Source organism: Mastigoproctus giganteus, chromosome 10 (assembly GCF_048544385.1).
Source record: "Mastigoproctus giganteus isolate SK-2022 chromosome 10, ASM4854438v1, whole genome shotgun sequence".
NCBI lineage: Eukaryota > Metazoa > Arthropoda > Arachnida > Uropygi > Thelyphonidae > Mastigoproctus > Mastigoproctus giganteus.
In genome coordinates, this window is record NC_143584.1 from 146,702,813 (window position 1) to 146,721,687 (window position 18,875).

General features: G+C 35.6%; 1 protein-coding gene across 2 annotated transcripts in view; it reads left to right on the plus strand.

The window, feature by feature from the left end:
* Wdr24 (WD repeat domain 24) overlaps nt 1-18,875 on the plus strand; it is a 223,103-nt gene that overhangs the window by 197,325 nt on the left and 6,903 nt on the right. The window contains exon 12 of one of the 2 annotated variants that reach the window (XM_090383842.1): nt 13,422-13,614. In XM_090383842.1, coding sequence (XP_090239968.1) covers nt 13,422-13,614 — 193 coding nt within the window. Of the gene's footprint in view, nt 1-13,421; nt 13,615-18,875 lie in introns of those variants that run through there. The other variant, XM_090383843.1, reaches the window with a different exon arrangement.

The window sequence follows — 18,875 nt, forward strand, 5'->3', positions numbered from 1 at the left end:
CTACTACTACTATTTATATTGGTCTGATTTTAATGAAATTTGGAATGACTTGACACATTATATGCAGACAGATAGATGGACACGGTGAAGACAATATGTGCATAATGAATATATTCTAACAAACCTAAAAAAATTAGGTGTGATGTCTGAAAAAAGACAAGCAGGCTAAGTAGATTATCCATATAGTATCAGTGATACTGATGTGATGCATAAAAACTCTACAAGAAAAAAATTCTATAAATTAACTGTTACTTACATTTTTATTTTCAGTAATTTTTGTAATAGCAAATTGTAGCTTTTTTTTTTTTTTGAAGTTTTTATGCATCATATGAGTGTGGCCGATATTATAAAAAAGTGACATGATTGAAATTTACAGTTCTTTGCTTGATTCATTATGCTTCATATAAGCAGAATCATTATTTATAGTAATAGTAATTGCTATATAGTGCAAGGAAGCCACAGGCTTTTGCTGCACTGGCCAAAAAAAAAAAATCAAAAACAATAAAAATAATATCAATATATAAGAAAAAACAAATTATTTGCTTCTTTCCTTCGTCATATAAGTAAGTATCCCATTGACATTTGAATTTATTCACACTGTCAGCTTCAACTACCTGCAAAGACAGCCTGTTTGAACAATCAACAACTTGCTGGCTAAAAGAAAACTTCATACAATCTAGGCTAAACCTCTTCCTCTGTAATTTGAATTTATGCCAAGTTCTGGAAGCCGACCGGGCTAGCCGGGTGGGTAAAGTGCCTGCCTGGAAAACCAAAGGTCGCGGGTTCGATTCCCGCCTCGGGCTTGGATCAGAGTACTGCAAAAACCTTGGGAGGTGCATTATGGCCACAGAAGCCTATGCGCCAACAACTACCAAAAAAAAAAAAAAAAAATTTCTGGAATTCTCTATAACAGTGAAAATTTTGCAATCATTTGTTTTACTAACTCCTCTCAGAGCCTTATAAACCTCAATCACATCATCTCTCAGGCACCTGGTTGCCAAGCTCTGTAGCCCACATAATTAGAGTTCCTTTTATGGACATCCTTTTGCCAATCTCACCATGCGAGTTGCCTGTCTTTAGACCCTTTCAAAAAGCTGTCTTTTTTCAGATTGTCTCCATACTTGAACACAGTATTCCAAATGTGGTCTTACAATTGTCTTATGCAGTGGAACTATGACCTCCATATCTTTACAGAATAATGTTCGATACATCATCAACAGGACACCACAGGACACCACTTTTCTGAGCAGTGTAAACAGGCTCACTGCCTGTTTACACTGCTTAGAAAACTACATATCTGCTTGTATTATAACTCCCAGATCCCTTTCTTCCTCTACTGTTTTTAATTCAGCTCCACCATGTCTATGATTTATTTTGGGGTCACTATTTCCCAAGGTGCCTTATAGCCACAGCAGCTTACATACCTTTAAACCCGCCATAACACACACATGCTGTTCCTCAAGTGTAAAACCTTGTACAGTAAACCCCCGCTATTCAGGGTTACGTTCCTGAGAAATGCCGCGAATACTGAGTTATGGCTCCCATAGTAATAAAGGGGTTCCGTTCCAAAGTATGAAATATATAAGAAAAACTAGTCTAAAATTTTGTCTATGTATGTATTATATGTACCTTCGTAATATGACTATGTACATAGACAGTACATAGTGAAATGCAAGCATATGGCATCAGAATGAAAATAAGAAACAATTAAATATTAAATGTAATATTTATTATAAATTTCAAACAAATCTTTCAAACCAGCACCTTTGCTAGCTAAAAAACTTATCCTGCCAGTGCTATCACCAGTTTCGCTAAAGTGTTGATAAAGGAGTTTTGCCTTTTCACGAATGATGAGTGAACTTAAGAGACTTTTATTTTGAGTTCGGTCTTCTATCCACAGATTTAAAGCCTTTTCCATTTTTTCTAATTTAACATCATGAGTTACAGATCAAATTTTTGAAGCAATTAGCACGTTTTCACGGACACTACAGCGGATTTTTTCTTCTGATTTTTTGATTGATCGTACCGTTGACTCATTGATTTTATAATGTTTTGCCATTGATTGACTCAATGATTTTATAATGTTTTGCCACTGAGGAGACACTTTCACCATTAAAAATTTTGTCTAATAACTCAATTTTCTTCGCTAATGTCATCACCTTTGATCTTTTCACATATCCCTTGTTATTCGTAGCCATATTTATAAATTGATATGCTCACTTTTGTAAGCATATCAATTTATAAATTTATTCAATTTATAAGCAATAAATTAAAAGCAAATGACGAAACCTTCCATGACAAGTGCATAACACATACTGAACAAGGATTAGCGAGAAACATCCACGCTCGTGATTTTGTCACCCCTCTACCCGCACCCACTGAGCGCTGTTTTGACCGGGAAAGATAATTTTAGCCACGCCCATGTTTTTTTATGGCGGAAAATGTTCACGGCGCTTTAAAATTCAAATTTTTTTAGGTTTCATTTTATATTAAATCAGCAACGGCGAAAAGCGGGGGTTTACTGTATTTTGCTACATTAAAACATAGCTGCCACTTTTTTGACCATTTTTTTCAGCCTGTTAAAGTCATCCTGAAGGAGTGCTGCTTGGTACTATTGATCATTAACTATTCTACCAATGTTTACGTCATCTGCAAATTTTGACATCAGTCCTTCTACCCCATCGTTGATATTGTTTATGAAAATCAGAAACAACAGTGGGCAAGAACCGATCCTTGGTGGACCCCACATCTGTTTTTTCACCAATCTGAAGAATATCCATTAATTACAATCCTCCGCTTCGTGCCCTGCAGCCACCCAGCAATTCACCTTAGAATTTTTCCAGTAATCCCAACATAAGTAGGAGCTTACTCAGTAACCTCTCATAAGTGACTGAGTCAAATGCCTTGCTAAAATCCAAATAAACTATGTTGAAATTGTTCCCTACATCCAGCTCATGAGTAACATGATTTTCTCTTAACAAAGCCATGTGTGTTATTCAGAATACCATATCTATCTAAATGTCTCTGGATTCATTGCACTCTTAATCATTGCCTCTAAGATTTTCCCTATCACTGGAGTCAGACTAACTGGTCTGTAGTTACCATCTTCACTTTTAGAACCACCTTTATGTACTGATGATATGTTATCACTTCTCCAGTCCAGGGGAATCTCTCCCATATCTAAAGATGCCCTCATAATTAACTTTAATGGTTTAATATATTCTCTGGCGGCCTCCCTCAAAACTCCTGGGTATATGCCATCAACTCCAGTAGTCTTACTCCTCTGCATGCTTAAAAGCTTTTCTAATAAACAGTTATCAGTAATTTCATATGACTCAGCCTCATTCACGCACCCACACCCAGTGCACAAAGGTCCAATCTGATTCACTTTTTTTTTTTTTGTATTCACATACATGAAAAATTTCTTATGGCCATTCTTTGCTCTCTTGGCCAGTGCTTTCTCATACACAGCCCCGGCCTCTCTAACCTTATCTGTGGTACTGTTACAAATCAGCTTGTATCTGTTGTAGGTTTCAGTACTTTCATCATTCTGTAACTATCCCATGCTATCTTTTTCTGCTCTATTTGACCAGCCTACTCTGCATTCATCCATTTCGGCATTCTCCTACTGCAATATTTTCTTAATGGTTTGTATGTGTTCATGGCTTCTGTGATTTTTGTTTTAAAGGTATTCCATAGTTCAAATGTATTTGCCCTCACTCTGCAATCTGCCCACTTAATAGATGCCATTTAGCACTTTATACTGTCAATGGCCCCCTCTTCTGAAATTAAAACCCATGCCTTTACCTTTAACTACTGCAACATCTTTCTTCATGTTTCAACAAATCACTTCCAGTGATTTGTTGAAACATGAAGAAAGATGTTGCAGTAGTTAAAGGTAAAGGCATGGGTTTTAATTGTCTACTGCCAGGAGGCTGAAGTCAAAAGATTATGGCACGGCTCCTGAACAGATAACCACAAGTGACAGACCTAGCTTTGAGGGCTGCAATGCAAAAGGCAATAGGAAACCACTGCATTACGCTCCCAGGAACACCATGGGAGATATAATGAAATACGTCAACCTTTGATTGCTAGTCTCCATCAAGCCTTAAATGGTGAGGGTATGCTAAGCATCTGCAGAAAGGCCAATATTGAAGGTGTGACAAGCATGTATCAAAAAAGGAAAGGCCAACAATGTCATTAAAGAAGTGGAAGAGCTGAACATTAATATCTTAGGGACTGGTGAAGTTAGATGGATGAATTCCAAAAAATAATAACGGTAGACATACCCTGTGGTATGCAGGCATATGCATTCAATATATCATATTAAATAATAAATGAATATCATTCAGGCTTGTGCCCATACAACAGATGCCAGTCTGTTTCTTATTCTCCAAGTTAGATGAGTTTTACAAAGGCAGTGAAAAGGGCATTGAAACAATAAAACTCATAAAAATAAGTTTAATAATAGCTTAGAGTATGTCAGCAGACACTTTTTTAAAGCATTTTTTTAAAATATATGGGTGCAATTAAAAAACTATTTATTATTGCTAGTTGTATCTAATTATATTAAAATAAAGAATGACATCACAGATTACAGTCTTAAACTTTTTTTAATTTAAGAAAAATTTAGATGATGAACAAAATGTGCCATATGCTTGTTCTACCAAAATATTTGATGTACTAGTCAGAGGATTTTACTGACTTCATTCAATACAAATGAATAAGGCATTTTCCTTATTTTACACACTTTCTTCATACAGAACTGTCAATCAGTCTTTCATCAGTACAATGGGAATTGTACTACAATATGGGATCAGGTATAGCCAAACCTTTTGAATACACCTAAAACCAGCCATTGTCTCAGTTAATACATCTCTCATGACTTGTAAATAATGGAATAATATATAATAGCTTATTAATATGCTATTATATATTATTTCATCCCACAGATTATTAATATTACACAGTTGCCAGCTATCCAGATTTATGATGCATAATCCACCTGGTTTACTCAATTTGATCCCTTCTCTGTCTCATATTATAGTTGGCTACAAAAAGTCTTGTCTTTTTGCAGAAAATAGCTCTTTCTGTATTTTTCTTTTCACTGTGTTAAAGTTTGAGTTTTTAAAAATATTTCTGCTTATTTTCATTATTGAATTAGCCATCAGGTGCAAGTCAACATTACATAATATAAATGTGAAATAATAGCCTTGTTCTCTGTAATGTGCGACCACTTCACTCTACTTGTAAATAACGTCTTTCAGTAAGATGCCAAAGAAATACAATGTAAAATTTCAGAAGAGATATAAACAAGGTTTTGTTAAATATGAAAAAGGTAACACATTTTCCCTGTGCACTGTATGTAGATGGAATTTTCAATTTCAGGCAGGGATAAATGTAATTAGATATTTGGAAACAAATAAACATAAGGATAGTGCATGGAAAGACATGCAAAAATAGATATAGCATTTTGTAGTGACAGTGATATCACATGTGCCAGATGTTTATTTGCAACTTTTTATCTTTCTCTAAGTTGTGCTGATTATATAGGAATATTTTTCAGAGATATGCTTCCTAATAGTGAAATTACAAACAAAATAAAGTTGTGGTAGAACTAAAACAAAAGGCAATTAGTGAAATTGCACAGATAAGGAAAGAAATAATAGTGATGGCTCTTAAAAAAAAATTGGACCATTTTCAGTTACTATAGGTGGCAGTAATAAAGTGATTCTAAGCTATATCCCATTGAGCACTTAGAACTCTACAGGATACACCATTGGGCATTTTCTTTTGAAAATAACCTAAAAGCAAGTGGGATTCCTTTAAAAAAAAATGTCATGTCTAGCAATTAGTGTTGATAATGCACCTGTTATGATAGGCCTAAAAACTGGAATAGTAAGGGTATAAGAGAGGATTGAGCACTTAGTGATAATAGGCTGCCCTTATCATCTTATTGTTTGCTGAGAAGAGGGAAGGACTGCATGCCTTCCTATGAAGTGGATAAATATTTAGTGGGTATTTAGAAAGAAATGTTGAAAGCTGATGCACGTCCCTAAAGTAAAAAAAGAAACATGAAACATGAGTTTAACTAAAGACAGCAAATTGCTATCCTTGGTTAAATGTTTAACTAGACTGGTAGAACAGTAGCAACCTTTGACAAGTCTATTTAAAGAAGAGGTTAGAAGTGGTGAGAAAAGCCATGTGAGTACTTTTCACAGTCAACAAAGTGAAAAGCACAGCAGGTAATCACTAATGATAGTACCACCTGATGTTCAGATCCAGTTCATGATCCAAATGTTTTGGAAGAAGAAAAATTGTTGACCTCAAAAGAACTTCTGAATCATAAACTGAAGGTAATCCTAAACTGACCAAGTAAGCTGATAATTCCAAGCATGTAATCCTTCCTATTTCAAAATGTCTGTTCACATTCCTCTCTTCTGGCTTGAATAAAGTGATTTGCTTGTTTATTTTAAATATGCAAATAAACAAACAATGCTTGAAAATCTAAACAAAACTCTTTCATCCAAATGTACTTCACATCTATATACTTGAAGTCATTACTCCTAGATATGTTGAAGAATGTTATATGCAGAAAAAAATTATACCAAAAATTTTTGAACTTGCTTCTTCCATTTTGGAAGTTGATTACCATGGCAGACTAAAACAGACTGACTTGGTCATAGGCTACTCTTCTGCCAAGGTTGTAGAGAGTTTAAAACAAGAGAAGACTGTTCTTTTGCTCATTGAAAAATGAAATTAAATTCCAAGATAGCATAAATTTCATCATTTGGCAATTCTTCATTTTCAAATTTGAAATTTTGTTATTGTTGACATATTTTTTCTTTTTTAGTTTGTAAATTGCTTTTATCAGAAATTTAACATTATTCAAGATAAAGAAATATATGAAGCAATACATGTTTTGCAGCATCAGTTCTGTTAGTTTCAGCGTGAGAACCTACTGGATGCTATTATGAAATAATTGATGTAGAGTGGTGCAGTGGTCCATTAGTGGGGAACTGACAGATACATAGTGCACAAGAAAGCTTGAAATAATTACCCCAAATAATACTTGACATTTTAACAATTTCTCTTAGCAATACTGAGTGTGAGAGAATGTTCAGCCAGGTGTGAAAATGAAAACTGGGTCCAGATATTGTCTTTCTGGTGAACCTTTGGGTGACAGCCAATTCTTGACAGCAGGGCCATTGTTAGGGACACAACTTTGACTCACCATTTCTGAAGAGGGCATAGTCTGCAACGGTATCTTCCTTCAAACAATCAAAATCAGTGGTATCTTAAAAGACAATGTAAGTGAAATCCACAAGCTGAAAAAACCAAGGTAAGTTAATGTTTGAAAGCATACTGTATTAGTAAAAAATCCTGTGTCTGTATTTTTTTTAATATGAAATGTGTAGTTGTCAGAGAAATTTAATTTTTAGTGCAATGTGAACTTTTAAAAGAAAAGAAAGCCACCTGCTTAGTCTTCTCATCCTTATCTCCAACTTTTTGAGACAGAAGTTGCAGTTATGGTATTATTATTATAAATACTACAAAGTATTAATTTACATATTTTTATTATAAGTGATAAACAGTTCAGTTTATTATTTATAATGAGACTTTTAGACCTTTTTTTTTTTTTTTTTTTTTTTTTAACGAAAACCCAACATGAGAGGTATTAGAACCTATAGTACAGGCAACTCTCGGTTTATGAACGAGTTCCGTTCCAAGACATTGTTAGTTGATACGTTTTGTTCGGTATGTGTATCTTGCATTCCTGAGCTTTTACGATATGTATCGTATAAATTAGAAGCCATTATAATGTATGTATGCATTATGGTTTATTGTATACGATATGTAGCATAAAATAAAATAAAAAAAAATAAAAAAACATGATAACGTACTTGTTAATTTTAATTAAAAACATAGAGTTACAAAATAGAAATAAAGAAAATGTGTACTAACATAATATATGTACTGTACATACATATGTATTCGTCAATATCATCATCAGAGTTCAGTGTTTTCCACATAAGTGACACTAGGTACAGATGAGGTAGATGGAAGGGCATCTGATAATGAAGAAACAGCTGGGTTTTCCACTTTTTTAAAATGTTTTATAGAAGATTGCACAGTTAGATTCTTTTTTTTTTTTTTTTTCCTTCAAAAATCTCACTGTAGCATGCTAGACAGTCATAAACGCCTCTTTTAAATTTTGCAATTCTTTCCATATTTGCATCTTCTTCAATGATTGCCAACACCTCAGAAATTGATTTAAAAGCTGCAGCCATTTTGTGCCCTGTAAATGTTCTGGGAGGCTGTGGAATATCAGGTTCTCCTGTTACTTCAGAATTTAGATGTGTCTCTATTTCAGTTATTTCATCGGTTGTTAATTCCTCAAAATGCGAGTCCAAAAGCTCTCTCATATCAGTCACATCAAGGTTGAGGTCCATTTTATTGCCTAGTTCAACGATTTCTGATAATTATTGTAATAAATATATTTTTTAAAAGTTTATTTATTTAAATCTTATAGTTATGTTCACTGTACGTTTGGCATTTCAATTTATAAGGAACTCTATCTATTGGCGACTTTAAGAAATTTTGAATGATTGTGACGTTCGTTATAGCGAATGTTCATAAACCGAGAGTTGCCTGTACTTAGTACCATGCACTGGTTGAAGGTTGAGAAGATGAAAGAAGATATTTGTTGACATTAGGCTTGAACTTCTGTAGATTGTAATTTTCAGGAAATACGTTTGAAAGAAGGTTATTCCAGGAAATGTAGTTGAATGAATAAATGAGAAAGAAGAAAAAATTGAAGTTGGGCAATAAATGGATGTTGACTGGTTGCGGCACGTTTGGACTGCTTTGAAAGAGAGAGAGAGAGAGAGAGAGTTATAGAAGCCAATTCAGAAGAACAGTGTCCATGGAAGTATCTATAGAAAAGTCATGCAGCAGAAAGAGAATGTCTATCAGACAGAGAATGGAGAAAATCTGTTAGTGATGAGTTATTAATTAATCTAACTGCCCTCTTTTGAATGGGATATAGAATCCTAAGAAAGGCTTTGGGGCACTGCCCCAAATGTGAGAACGATATTCCATTGTAGCATTGATATGCAATTTGTATAGAGTGAACAGCTGTTTGAAAGAAATATAACTCAGGCTACCTTGCACCATATGGCTAATAATAATAATAATAACTCAACTCCTGAACTTTCCCCAATGCATACCAGTTTGGAAATTGTGTAAACAAGTTGAAGGAATAGCTGTCAAAAAGCTTGTAACACTCTACGCAGTTATTTCATATTTTTTTCTTTCATACTTGTTATTGTAAAAGTACGCACAACGTAATTATAAGTACTGTTGTTAATCACGCGACATGTGTGGTTGGTTTACGAAGTGTCTGTAATGGAATGTAGAAACATGTCCGATTCATGATGTATCTGTTTTTATTGTTATCTTTTTCAAAGGGAACACCCCCTAAAAAGCCTCTGGCTTATGTGTTCTCCCTCCCTTCTTGTTGTTATCTCCCAACAATTGTAACACAAAATAGGGATAAATAAATTATTATTATTATTAACAGAGAGTGAAAGAGAAAACCCAGTTTTTTAGATGCAGAGGAAGCAATATTTGTAATCTGCTTATGCCAAGAGAGATTAGAGGTCAGGGTAACCCCCAATAGAGATATTTGATCTTGCTTAAAAATCGGAGTGTCATTGAAGATAAGCATCGGGAACAGAGGAATCCTTTTAGTGAGATATAAGACAGGACTGAATTTTAGAAGGATTGAAATCAACTAAGTTATCTTTGCCACACAGGAGGATTACCTGGGTTCAGCATTTGGATATTCATGAAGTTGAAGCTGTTTGAGTAGGGCAAGGTTTCTCAAACTGGAAGGTAGAATGCATCAGCAAAGGTATGGATAGGATTTCCATCAATGGAAGAAGGCCCTTAATATACAAGAGGAAAAGAGTGGGAGAAAGCACTGAACCTTGGGGAACACCAGCATTAGTGGGCAAGTTAGAAGACCTGCTTAATTTTTCCATTTGTTAAATAATATCACTTTCCCTTTGGGAAATGATGTACAGGTCAGGCAAAAACAGTTACCTATTTTAAAAGTGAAAAGCTGCATTTCATAGCATTTGCAGTGGGGTTGCTACTGTTTCTGTCTGGAGTAGAGTGCACTAAAGCATTCAGTTAAAATGGAGAAGTGGTTAAATAAATATCCTGCTTTTGTTGTCAAAATATTTTAAGTTTGATGACTGTTGTGAGTACTAAACATGAATTTAGATGCCACTTCAACATCAAAAGAAATGGTAGTGCTCCAAGTAAAAAGACCATAACACACTGGATTATCAAATTTAGAACAGCATCATGTGTAACGGATGTAAAACCTCCATGTCAGAAGTGTGTGGTGTGTTCTCCACATTGAAAGAATCAGAGAAACATTACAGTTCAGTCATTGAATATCTGTTAGTTAGTAGAACATATTGGAGCAACACGTACACCGTATATTGCATATCAGTTTAAAGTTCCATCCATATAAAATGCAGAGATTCAACAAAAACTTGTTTGTGATTTGCATTTTAATTTATGCAATCTATTCCTACAGAAGGTGAATGATGATCCACACTTAATCAGTCATTTAATCATGAGTGATGAGGCCCACTCTCATTTGAATGGGTTTGTAAATAAACAAAATTTTAGGTGTTGGGCAGCCAAAAGTCTGTCACCTTCATGAACAATCACTTCACAGCCAAAAAGTTACTGTTTCTGTCTGAAAATGCTAATGGTTCAGCCCTGTATATAAACATGCTACAAGAATTTGTAAGAAAAGATCTTCACCAAAGAGGAATTTAACCATATATAAACATGCTACAAGAATTTGTAAGAAAAGATCTTCACCAAAGAGGAATTTAACCATATATAAACATGCTACAAGAATTTGTAAGAAAAGATCTTCACCAAAGAGGAATTTAACCATATATGCTTTCTCTGTTCTCATATTACCCAGATTTATTTCTAGGCATCCATTCTTGGGAGAATACTTATGAAATGTGTGGTTTCAACAGGATGGTGCTGCAGCACATAGCATGGACACTTTAAAGGAAATGTTTTCAAGTCACATTGTTCCATTTTGTTAACAAACTGATCACCATGATTACCGGACTTATCTGTTTGTGATCTCATTTTATGGGTTTCTTAAAATCCACCTTCTATGTAAATCATCCACAGACACTTGAGCAGTTGAAACAAAACATTTTGTAATGAAATGGAAAGAACACCAGAAACATTACATATTACGTGGATAATGTGTGGAAATACAAGTAGAGGATTGTGTCTGCGAAGGTGGTGGCCATTTAAGGGACATCATTTTCAAACACTGAGGAGTGTAATACAAATGCTTTATTGTATATTAAACTGTAATAACAATAAATTTCTTTTCTGATTTGCACAGTAGTCATTTCATTTTTAAAATGGATAGTTGTTTTTGCTTGACTTTGTATATTAAAATAGTTCAGATGAGGGGTTTGCGCCACCCTTAAACTTTTTTTAATATATACTTAATTAGAAAGTTAGAAATTAGGATAGCATTGTCATGGGCTTAATGGCCTTGGCTGGACTGGGCTTATGTAAACAGTTAGAAGCTGGTCTCAGCAAGTCCACTGTTAATTGATTGGCAGCAGACAAGTGTATTGGCCAACTGTTTTTAAGTTTTCTCTCTCTCTCTCTCTCACACACACACACACACACACATACACACCCGGAATTTTTTTTTTTTTTAGCTGGTGCAGCATAAGCCTCAGGCTTCCTTGCACTATATGGCTAGTAATAATAATAAATGGGATTTTTTTACCAGAGATATATATACCTGTTACCAGTGCCGCCATTTTCAGATAAAATAAAACATCTTTCGTGCATACAGTGTACACACGCTATTTTTTATTTTTTTTATTTTTTCTATTAGATCAGAAAGAGAAAATAATTTTTTGTCGAAATTAATTTAGCCATATATGCTTGGTGTCTGTTCTCATATTAACTAAATTTTTGTAATAAAACTGGTTCCTAGTCATTCTTGGGAGAACACTCAGACATTCTTTTCTTCTTTTATCAGAAATTTGTAGCTCCACTCAGCATGTTCTAGTATATGCACAATGATATGTATCTTGCCCAATTTCCTGCTGGAAAAGTCCTGTCACTTTGTACTTATTTGAAGAATTTAGGTTATAATTTTCTCAATGCCATCATGAGTTATTTAGCTTCTCTTATACAGGGTGTTTCAGTTAAACGTTTCAGAACTTCTAAGAGGGGTAGGGTACATCCTGACAACTCGAAATCATATAGCAATGTGGGGTTGGAAATGCTTTCCTGAAGCGGTGTTGTACACAGAAGCACCATAAAGAAAAGAGACCGTAAGTGAGAAATCATTTTAATAATACATGAAAAGAAGCAAAAGGTACATGGATTAAAGTAAGTGTTCGAAGTTTCTTCCATGGGCTACAATGCACGCCTCACATCTCCGACGCATGGACATCCGAACATTCTGGAATACTCCAGGCGAATTTCGAATTTCTTCGGCAGCTACTGCGATTCTTGCAACCAGCTCCTCAGCATTGTCAACAGGGGTGTCATAAACTAGCGATTTCATATGACCCCAGAAATAAAAATCAAGACATGATAGGTCGGGTGACCGAGCAGGCCAACGCACGGGACCACCACGTCCGATCCACTGTTGACCAAATGTGACATCCAGGTAGTTACGAACATCTCCGCTATAATGGGCAGGGGCTCCATCGTGTTGGAACCACATTGTCTGTTGCGTCGATGCAGAAATCTGTTCATCTCTCAAAAGTTGTGGCAATACTTGCTGCAGAAAATCAAGTAGATAGGTCCGGTTAGACGACACGGTAACAGGTAAGGTCCGATGAGGTGATCTCCCATAATACCGGCCCATTCATTGACCGAAAATCGAATCTGTGCTGCACGACGACTTCTGTGTACAATACCGCTTCAGGAAAGCATTTCCGACCCCACATTGCTATATGATTTCGAGTTGTCAGGATGTACCCTACCCCTCTTAGAAGTTCTGAAACGTTTAACTGAAACACCCTGTATAGAGCTATGAGTCCCTCTCCTGAGGTTTTTCATCCCACATATATACAAAATGGCTGTAGAGCACACTAACACTGATCTGATGCATTTCAGTAATCCAAAACAACTAACCCATTTCTTAATTCTGGCCCATACTTGTATTTAGGAGAGAAGTTTTTAATGTCCCTTGTTACACATACAAGTACAGTATTTCATTTTTTCTGAAAAATAATGAAAGAAAAATAAGTTTACTCTCTCTGTCTTTAAATGTACATTTTTTTTTTTATTTTATTTATTTTGTAAATTTTTGATGCATCTTTATATTTCAGACTTGCTTAGTCACTTTCAACTATGGAATGTTGCCAATCAAGTAATACGGCTGAGTAGTCTGTCAACAATAAACACCATGAATCAACAATCTACAACTGTTCATAGTTTATGTGGTTATTGCAGAAAACAGATGGTTAGAGTTGGCTGGTATTGTGATAACTGCAAAATTGTACTATCTTGTTGCAGTGTATGGTGAGTTATTATTGCAAAGATTTTTATGTTGTACTTGTGCTTTAGATTTCTTTATTAGTTTTGAAAAAGAGATATGTGGTGGGTTTGAGTGAACATGAAAACATTAGAGGCAAATCAATGGCAATGCCTGTAATTTATGTGGTAACATAAGGCTGATTGGGACAGTTCCGATTTTGTGAAATATTAAAAAAAAAAAAATGCAAAAAATCATTCCAGATAAAAATTTGTTTATACTAGGGAAGGTACAAAAAAAATCATGGATTTTTGTCTTCAAATATCAATTAATGCAAACTTAATAGTTTTTGAGAGAAACCTCACTTTTCCAGCACTGTATTAATTTAATGTATTAACATTGTATAAAATAAAAGATAATGATATAGCAAATGGTAATGTTAAATAGATATAAGTTACAGTTTGAAAACCAAACATTCATGTTTTAAGTGTTTGACATTTCACAAAAGTACCTGTCATAGCCTCAGAGTAATTTAGCTGACCTCCAGTTGGTGAGTGGAACAAAAGAAAGGCTATTACCAAGAAAGGCTTCAGTTCTGCAAATTGCAGTGTTATAGGCAAGATGGTTACAGAATAGACGTGCATAAGTTTTCCTTGGCCAACGGGTGATTGATTGCCAGAACAGGCTTCCATCCATTGTGGAAATGGATAGTTTGAACAAAACAGACTACTAGAGGGGGTGGCTAGGTGAATTTGCCACTTGCCAAATAAATCAAGAACATTTGTGATGTTTTTATAAGTTTTGCTTACTGTGAATAATGAGTTTAGTTTTTAACCTACAGTTTTTTTTGTTTTTAAATAAAATTTTGGGCTGTTTATATACTTGTAAATCACGGCATTTTTTATATTCTTGAATATTAACTTATAAGGAAAAGTTACACTGATACCAGATTTTTGGCATATGTTTCATTGGTCCCAAGGAAGATTGGGCAACCCAATCTTCCATTAAGCCCAATTCTGATACCATAAATTAGGTGGAGTACCAGTCCTTTTCAAAATTCCAGGTTAATATTCCTAGTGATCTTTGTTCCAAATTTATGATTAACCCATTTCTGTTGTCCACCTGTTCCCCCCTTCCCTACAATGGACTGTTAATAAATCCCAACTTTCCATCACATGTGAGATCTTATAAATTCTTCTAATCCCCAAGGTACATTATTTGATAATCAGATATGCCTGAAATGTAGTGCAATGCATGCATAATGTTAACTTGTTATTTTTACCCATTTAAAAATTTACACTTTCCAAGAATTGTGATTATCATAATTGCTTTTGCAGAATATTCCAAAGAATTTCTACAAATCACAGATTGATAGGAGGTTAAAGAAAAATTATATTTTTACAGTGATAATTTGCCAGGTCATTGTTAGCATTACAGGAACTTTGTATTTCTATACAAGAATTTGCCTTTCTATTTTTATTTTTTTTTTGAAATACAGGTGAGCTTAGCTTGTATGAAGAATAACTTCAATGCTAAAAGTGATAAAGTATTTCATTCATGCTCATTTCATTCTTTATTCACTCCTGTCTAGATGGTTCTGCATTACTTATTTAACCAGTGATTATTATTTTCCCTGAAACAGAAGTGAAGCTAACAGGTCTGTAATTACTCATGTCACCCATTGATTCCCCTTTATGAACTGACAATACATTTGCACATCTTCAGTTTGTAGGGATTTTCCCTGAATCCAAAAATGCTCTCATAATTATGGCTAAGGGTTTGCTTATCGCCTTTGCTGACTCCCTTAATATAATTGGATAGTCCCATCCACCATAGTGCCATTCTTTATGTTTAACTTTAACAATTTGTATGTAATGATTCATTATTTTACTTAATTACATATCAATTACTTATTTTTATGTCCATATAAGCTAGGGAGTGTTTGGTGAATTTTAGTGTTTTCATTTATTTGAGTTCTAAATTTTATTTCATCTTGGGAAGAGCCAGTTGCTGCTGCAAAACACTGGATTGCTTTTTATCACTGATTATTTAGTTGGATTTTAATTTTTTATCAGACAAGCTTTTCTAGTTATATGGTTTTATAAATAGCTATTGCTAGCAGCAATCCTGGGGCCAAAATCCAGCAAGTGTTTCTTTATGAAATTAAACATAGTATATTCAACTAATTGTAAGTACAGGCAGCCCCCATATAACATTTTTTTTTTTTTTTTTTTTTTTTATGTGAACCCCAAACACGAGAGGTATTAGAATCTATAGTACTTAGTACCGTGCTTGGGTTGGAGGTTGAGAAGACGAAAGAAGATATTTGTTGACATTGGACTTGAACTTCTGTAGATTGTAATTTTCAGGAAATACGTATGAAGGAAGGTTGTTCCAGAAAACGGCAGTTGAATGAATAAATGAGGAAGATGAAAAGTTGGTTCTGTGGGTTTGAAGCTGGACAGTAAATGGATGTTGACTGGTGGCGGCACGTGTTCGGACTGTTTTGAAAGAGAGAGCGGGAATTATAGAAGCCAATTCAGAAGAACAGTGCCCATGGAAGTATCTATAGAAGAGGCATGCAGCAGAAACAGTATGTCTATGAGAAAGCGAGTGGAGAGACTCTGTTAGAGATGAATCATTAATTAACCTAACTGCCCTCTTCTGAATGGAATCAAGAAGCCTGAGAGAGGTTTTGGGGGCACCACCCTAGATTTGGGAACAATATTCCATGGCAGGGCGGATTTGCGATTTATACAGAGTGAGCAGCTGTTTGAAAGAAAAGTAACGCCAAGAGCGAAAGAGAAAACCAAGTTTTTTAGATGCAGAAGAAGCAATATTTGTAATGTGCTTGTGCCAAGAGAGATTAGAAGTCAGGGTAATCCCCAAAAGAGATATATAATTTTGCCTAGAAATCGGAGTGTCACTAAAGATAAGCATAGGAGCAGAAGAATCCTTTTTGCGAGATATAAGACAAGACTGAGTTTTAAAAGGATTGAAATCAACTAAGTTGTCTTTTCCCCACTGGAGAATTACCTGAAGATCGGCATTTAAGGAATTGGTAGCAGATTTTCGAGAAGTTGAAGCTGATTCAGCAGGACAAGGTTTCTCAAAATGGAAAGTGGAATGCAATGTGCTATCATCGGCAAAACTATGGATAGGATTTCCAGTCATTGGAAGAAGGTCGTTAATATACAAGAGGAAAAGAGTGGGGGAAAGAACTGAACCTTGGGGGACACCGGCATTAGTGGAGAAGTTAGAAGACAGAGAGCCATCTACCATCACCCTCAGTGAGCGATCAGAGAGAAAACTGGAAACCAATTACTAAAAACAGTTGCCAAACCATAAGATGGAAAGCTTGTTTAGAAGACCTTTATGCCAAACAAGATCGAAAGCCTTTGAGATGTCAAGAGCAACTACCTGTGTTTCACCGAACCTTTCCATTGAATTAGTCCATAAATGGGTAACATAAGCCAGAATATCACCAGTGGATCGACACTGACGGAATCCATTCTGGCAATCGTTGATCAGACGGAAGGTTTCTAGGTAGTTTAAGAGTTGGCAGTTAATTGATTTCTCCATTACTTTAGAGAGAGTAGAAGTAATTGCAATGGGACGATAATTGGATGGGAGGAATTTGTCGCCCTTTTTAGGAACTTGCTGGATATGAGCAAATTTCCAAGCAGAGGGAAAAACACCTTTGGAATAAGAAAGTGAAAAAAGGTGGCAAAGAATGGGAGTAAGTTCTGGAGCACAGGTTTTGAGAACAAGTGGAGAAATACCACCAGGACCTGGAGCTTTCTTAGCATCAAGATTCATCAAAATCCTTCTGATATCCTTTTGACGGAAGACCACAGGAGGCATTGAATGGAATGTGTTGGGAATGGTGGGAGGTGTTTTACCAAGATCATTAATATATGAGCTGGAAGAAAAATGGGATGCTAGCAGGTCAGCTTTATCCTTGGCTGAAGTGACAACAGAACCATCTGGTTTGGACAGAGGTGGGAGCAGAGATGGGCAAAAGTTGCGGCCAATAGCTTTGGCAAGAGACCAGAATGATCTAGCTTTGGCAAGAGACCAGAATGATCGGCTACCATTAGGGCAAGAAGCAAGTTTTCTACTCTTGGCCTGTTCAAACTCTAGTTTGGACTGATTAATAACTGCTTTACAATTGTTGCGAGCTTTGGTGTAGGCAGAAAATGACATTGAAGAATTAGAAACAAGCCAATTACGATATGCAACATTCTTCTCTTGAACAGCCTTAGCACATTTATTGGAAAACCAAGGTTTAGATAAAGGACGAGATTTTAAAGTGGAGTGTGGGATAAAGGATTCCATTCCTGCAAGAATAATTTCACTGACACGATCTGAGCAAACGTTGACATCAGAAGTTTTGAAACAGTAATCCGACCAACGAAAAGAAGAAAAGAAGTCTCGCAGGTCATCCCATTTTGCATTCTTGTAATGCCAAACAACACGAGGTTGGGAATAACCATGAGATAAAGGTTCCATTGGAGAAGAGACAATCACCAAGTTGTGATCTGAAGTGCCTAAAGGAGCTCTTACTTCGACCTTGTACTTAGAAGGGTTGTTTGTGAGAAAAAGATCAAGCGTATTGGCTGTATGATTAGGATTGTCTGGTATTCTTGTAGGTAAATGAACAATCTGTGCTAGGTCATTAGTAATTGCAAAATCCTCAGCATCTCGACCTGCTGGGTCGGTGTGACTAGAAAATGGAAGCCAGCTGGAGTTGTGAACATTAAAATCACCAAGGAAAATTAGCTCACTGTTAGGAAAGTTGGACTGGAGAAAGTCAAGTTGCAAAGAGAGGAAGTCAAAGAGCTCCAAGTGATTAGTGGAGTTGGGAGAACGGTAGAGACAACAGATGAATTTGACACAATGAGGTAGAGAGATTTTAAGCCAGAGAATATCAAAGAGAGGAGATTCCAAATTTCCAAGTCTCTGACAGGGAATATCAGAACGGACATATGCACAAGTACCACCTTTGAGGTGAAAGGAATCATACAGCGAATAATTTGGGCATCTGAGATGAGCAGTAGTTGAATCAACCGATAACTGAGATTCTGTAAGAAAAAGTACATGGGGTTTGGCAGACTGCAAGGGGAAATGGACATCGATGAGATTAGAATTGAGACCACGTATATTTGTGAAATGAATTAGGAAGTGCTTGGGAGGTTTAGATCTTTTTGCAGATAAGCTTGCTCTATTAGTTTGACAATTCATGGTGTATTCAATGGTAAGAAAAGTGGGTGGGACATGCTGTATGAAGTAATGAAATTTTTGGATA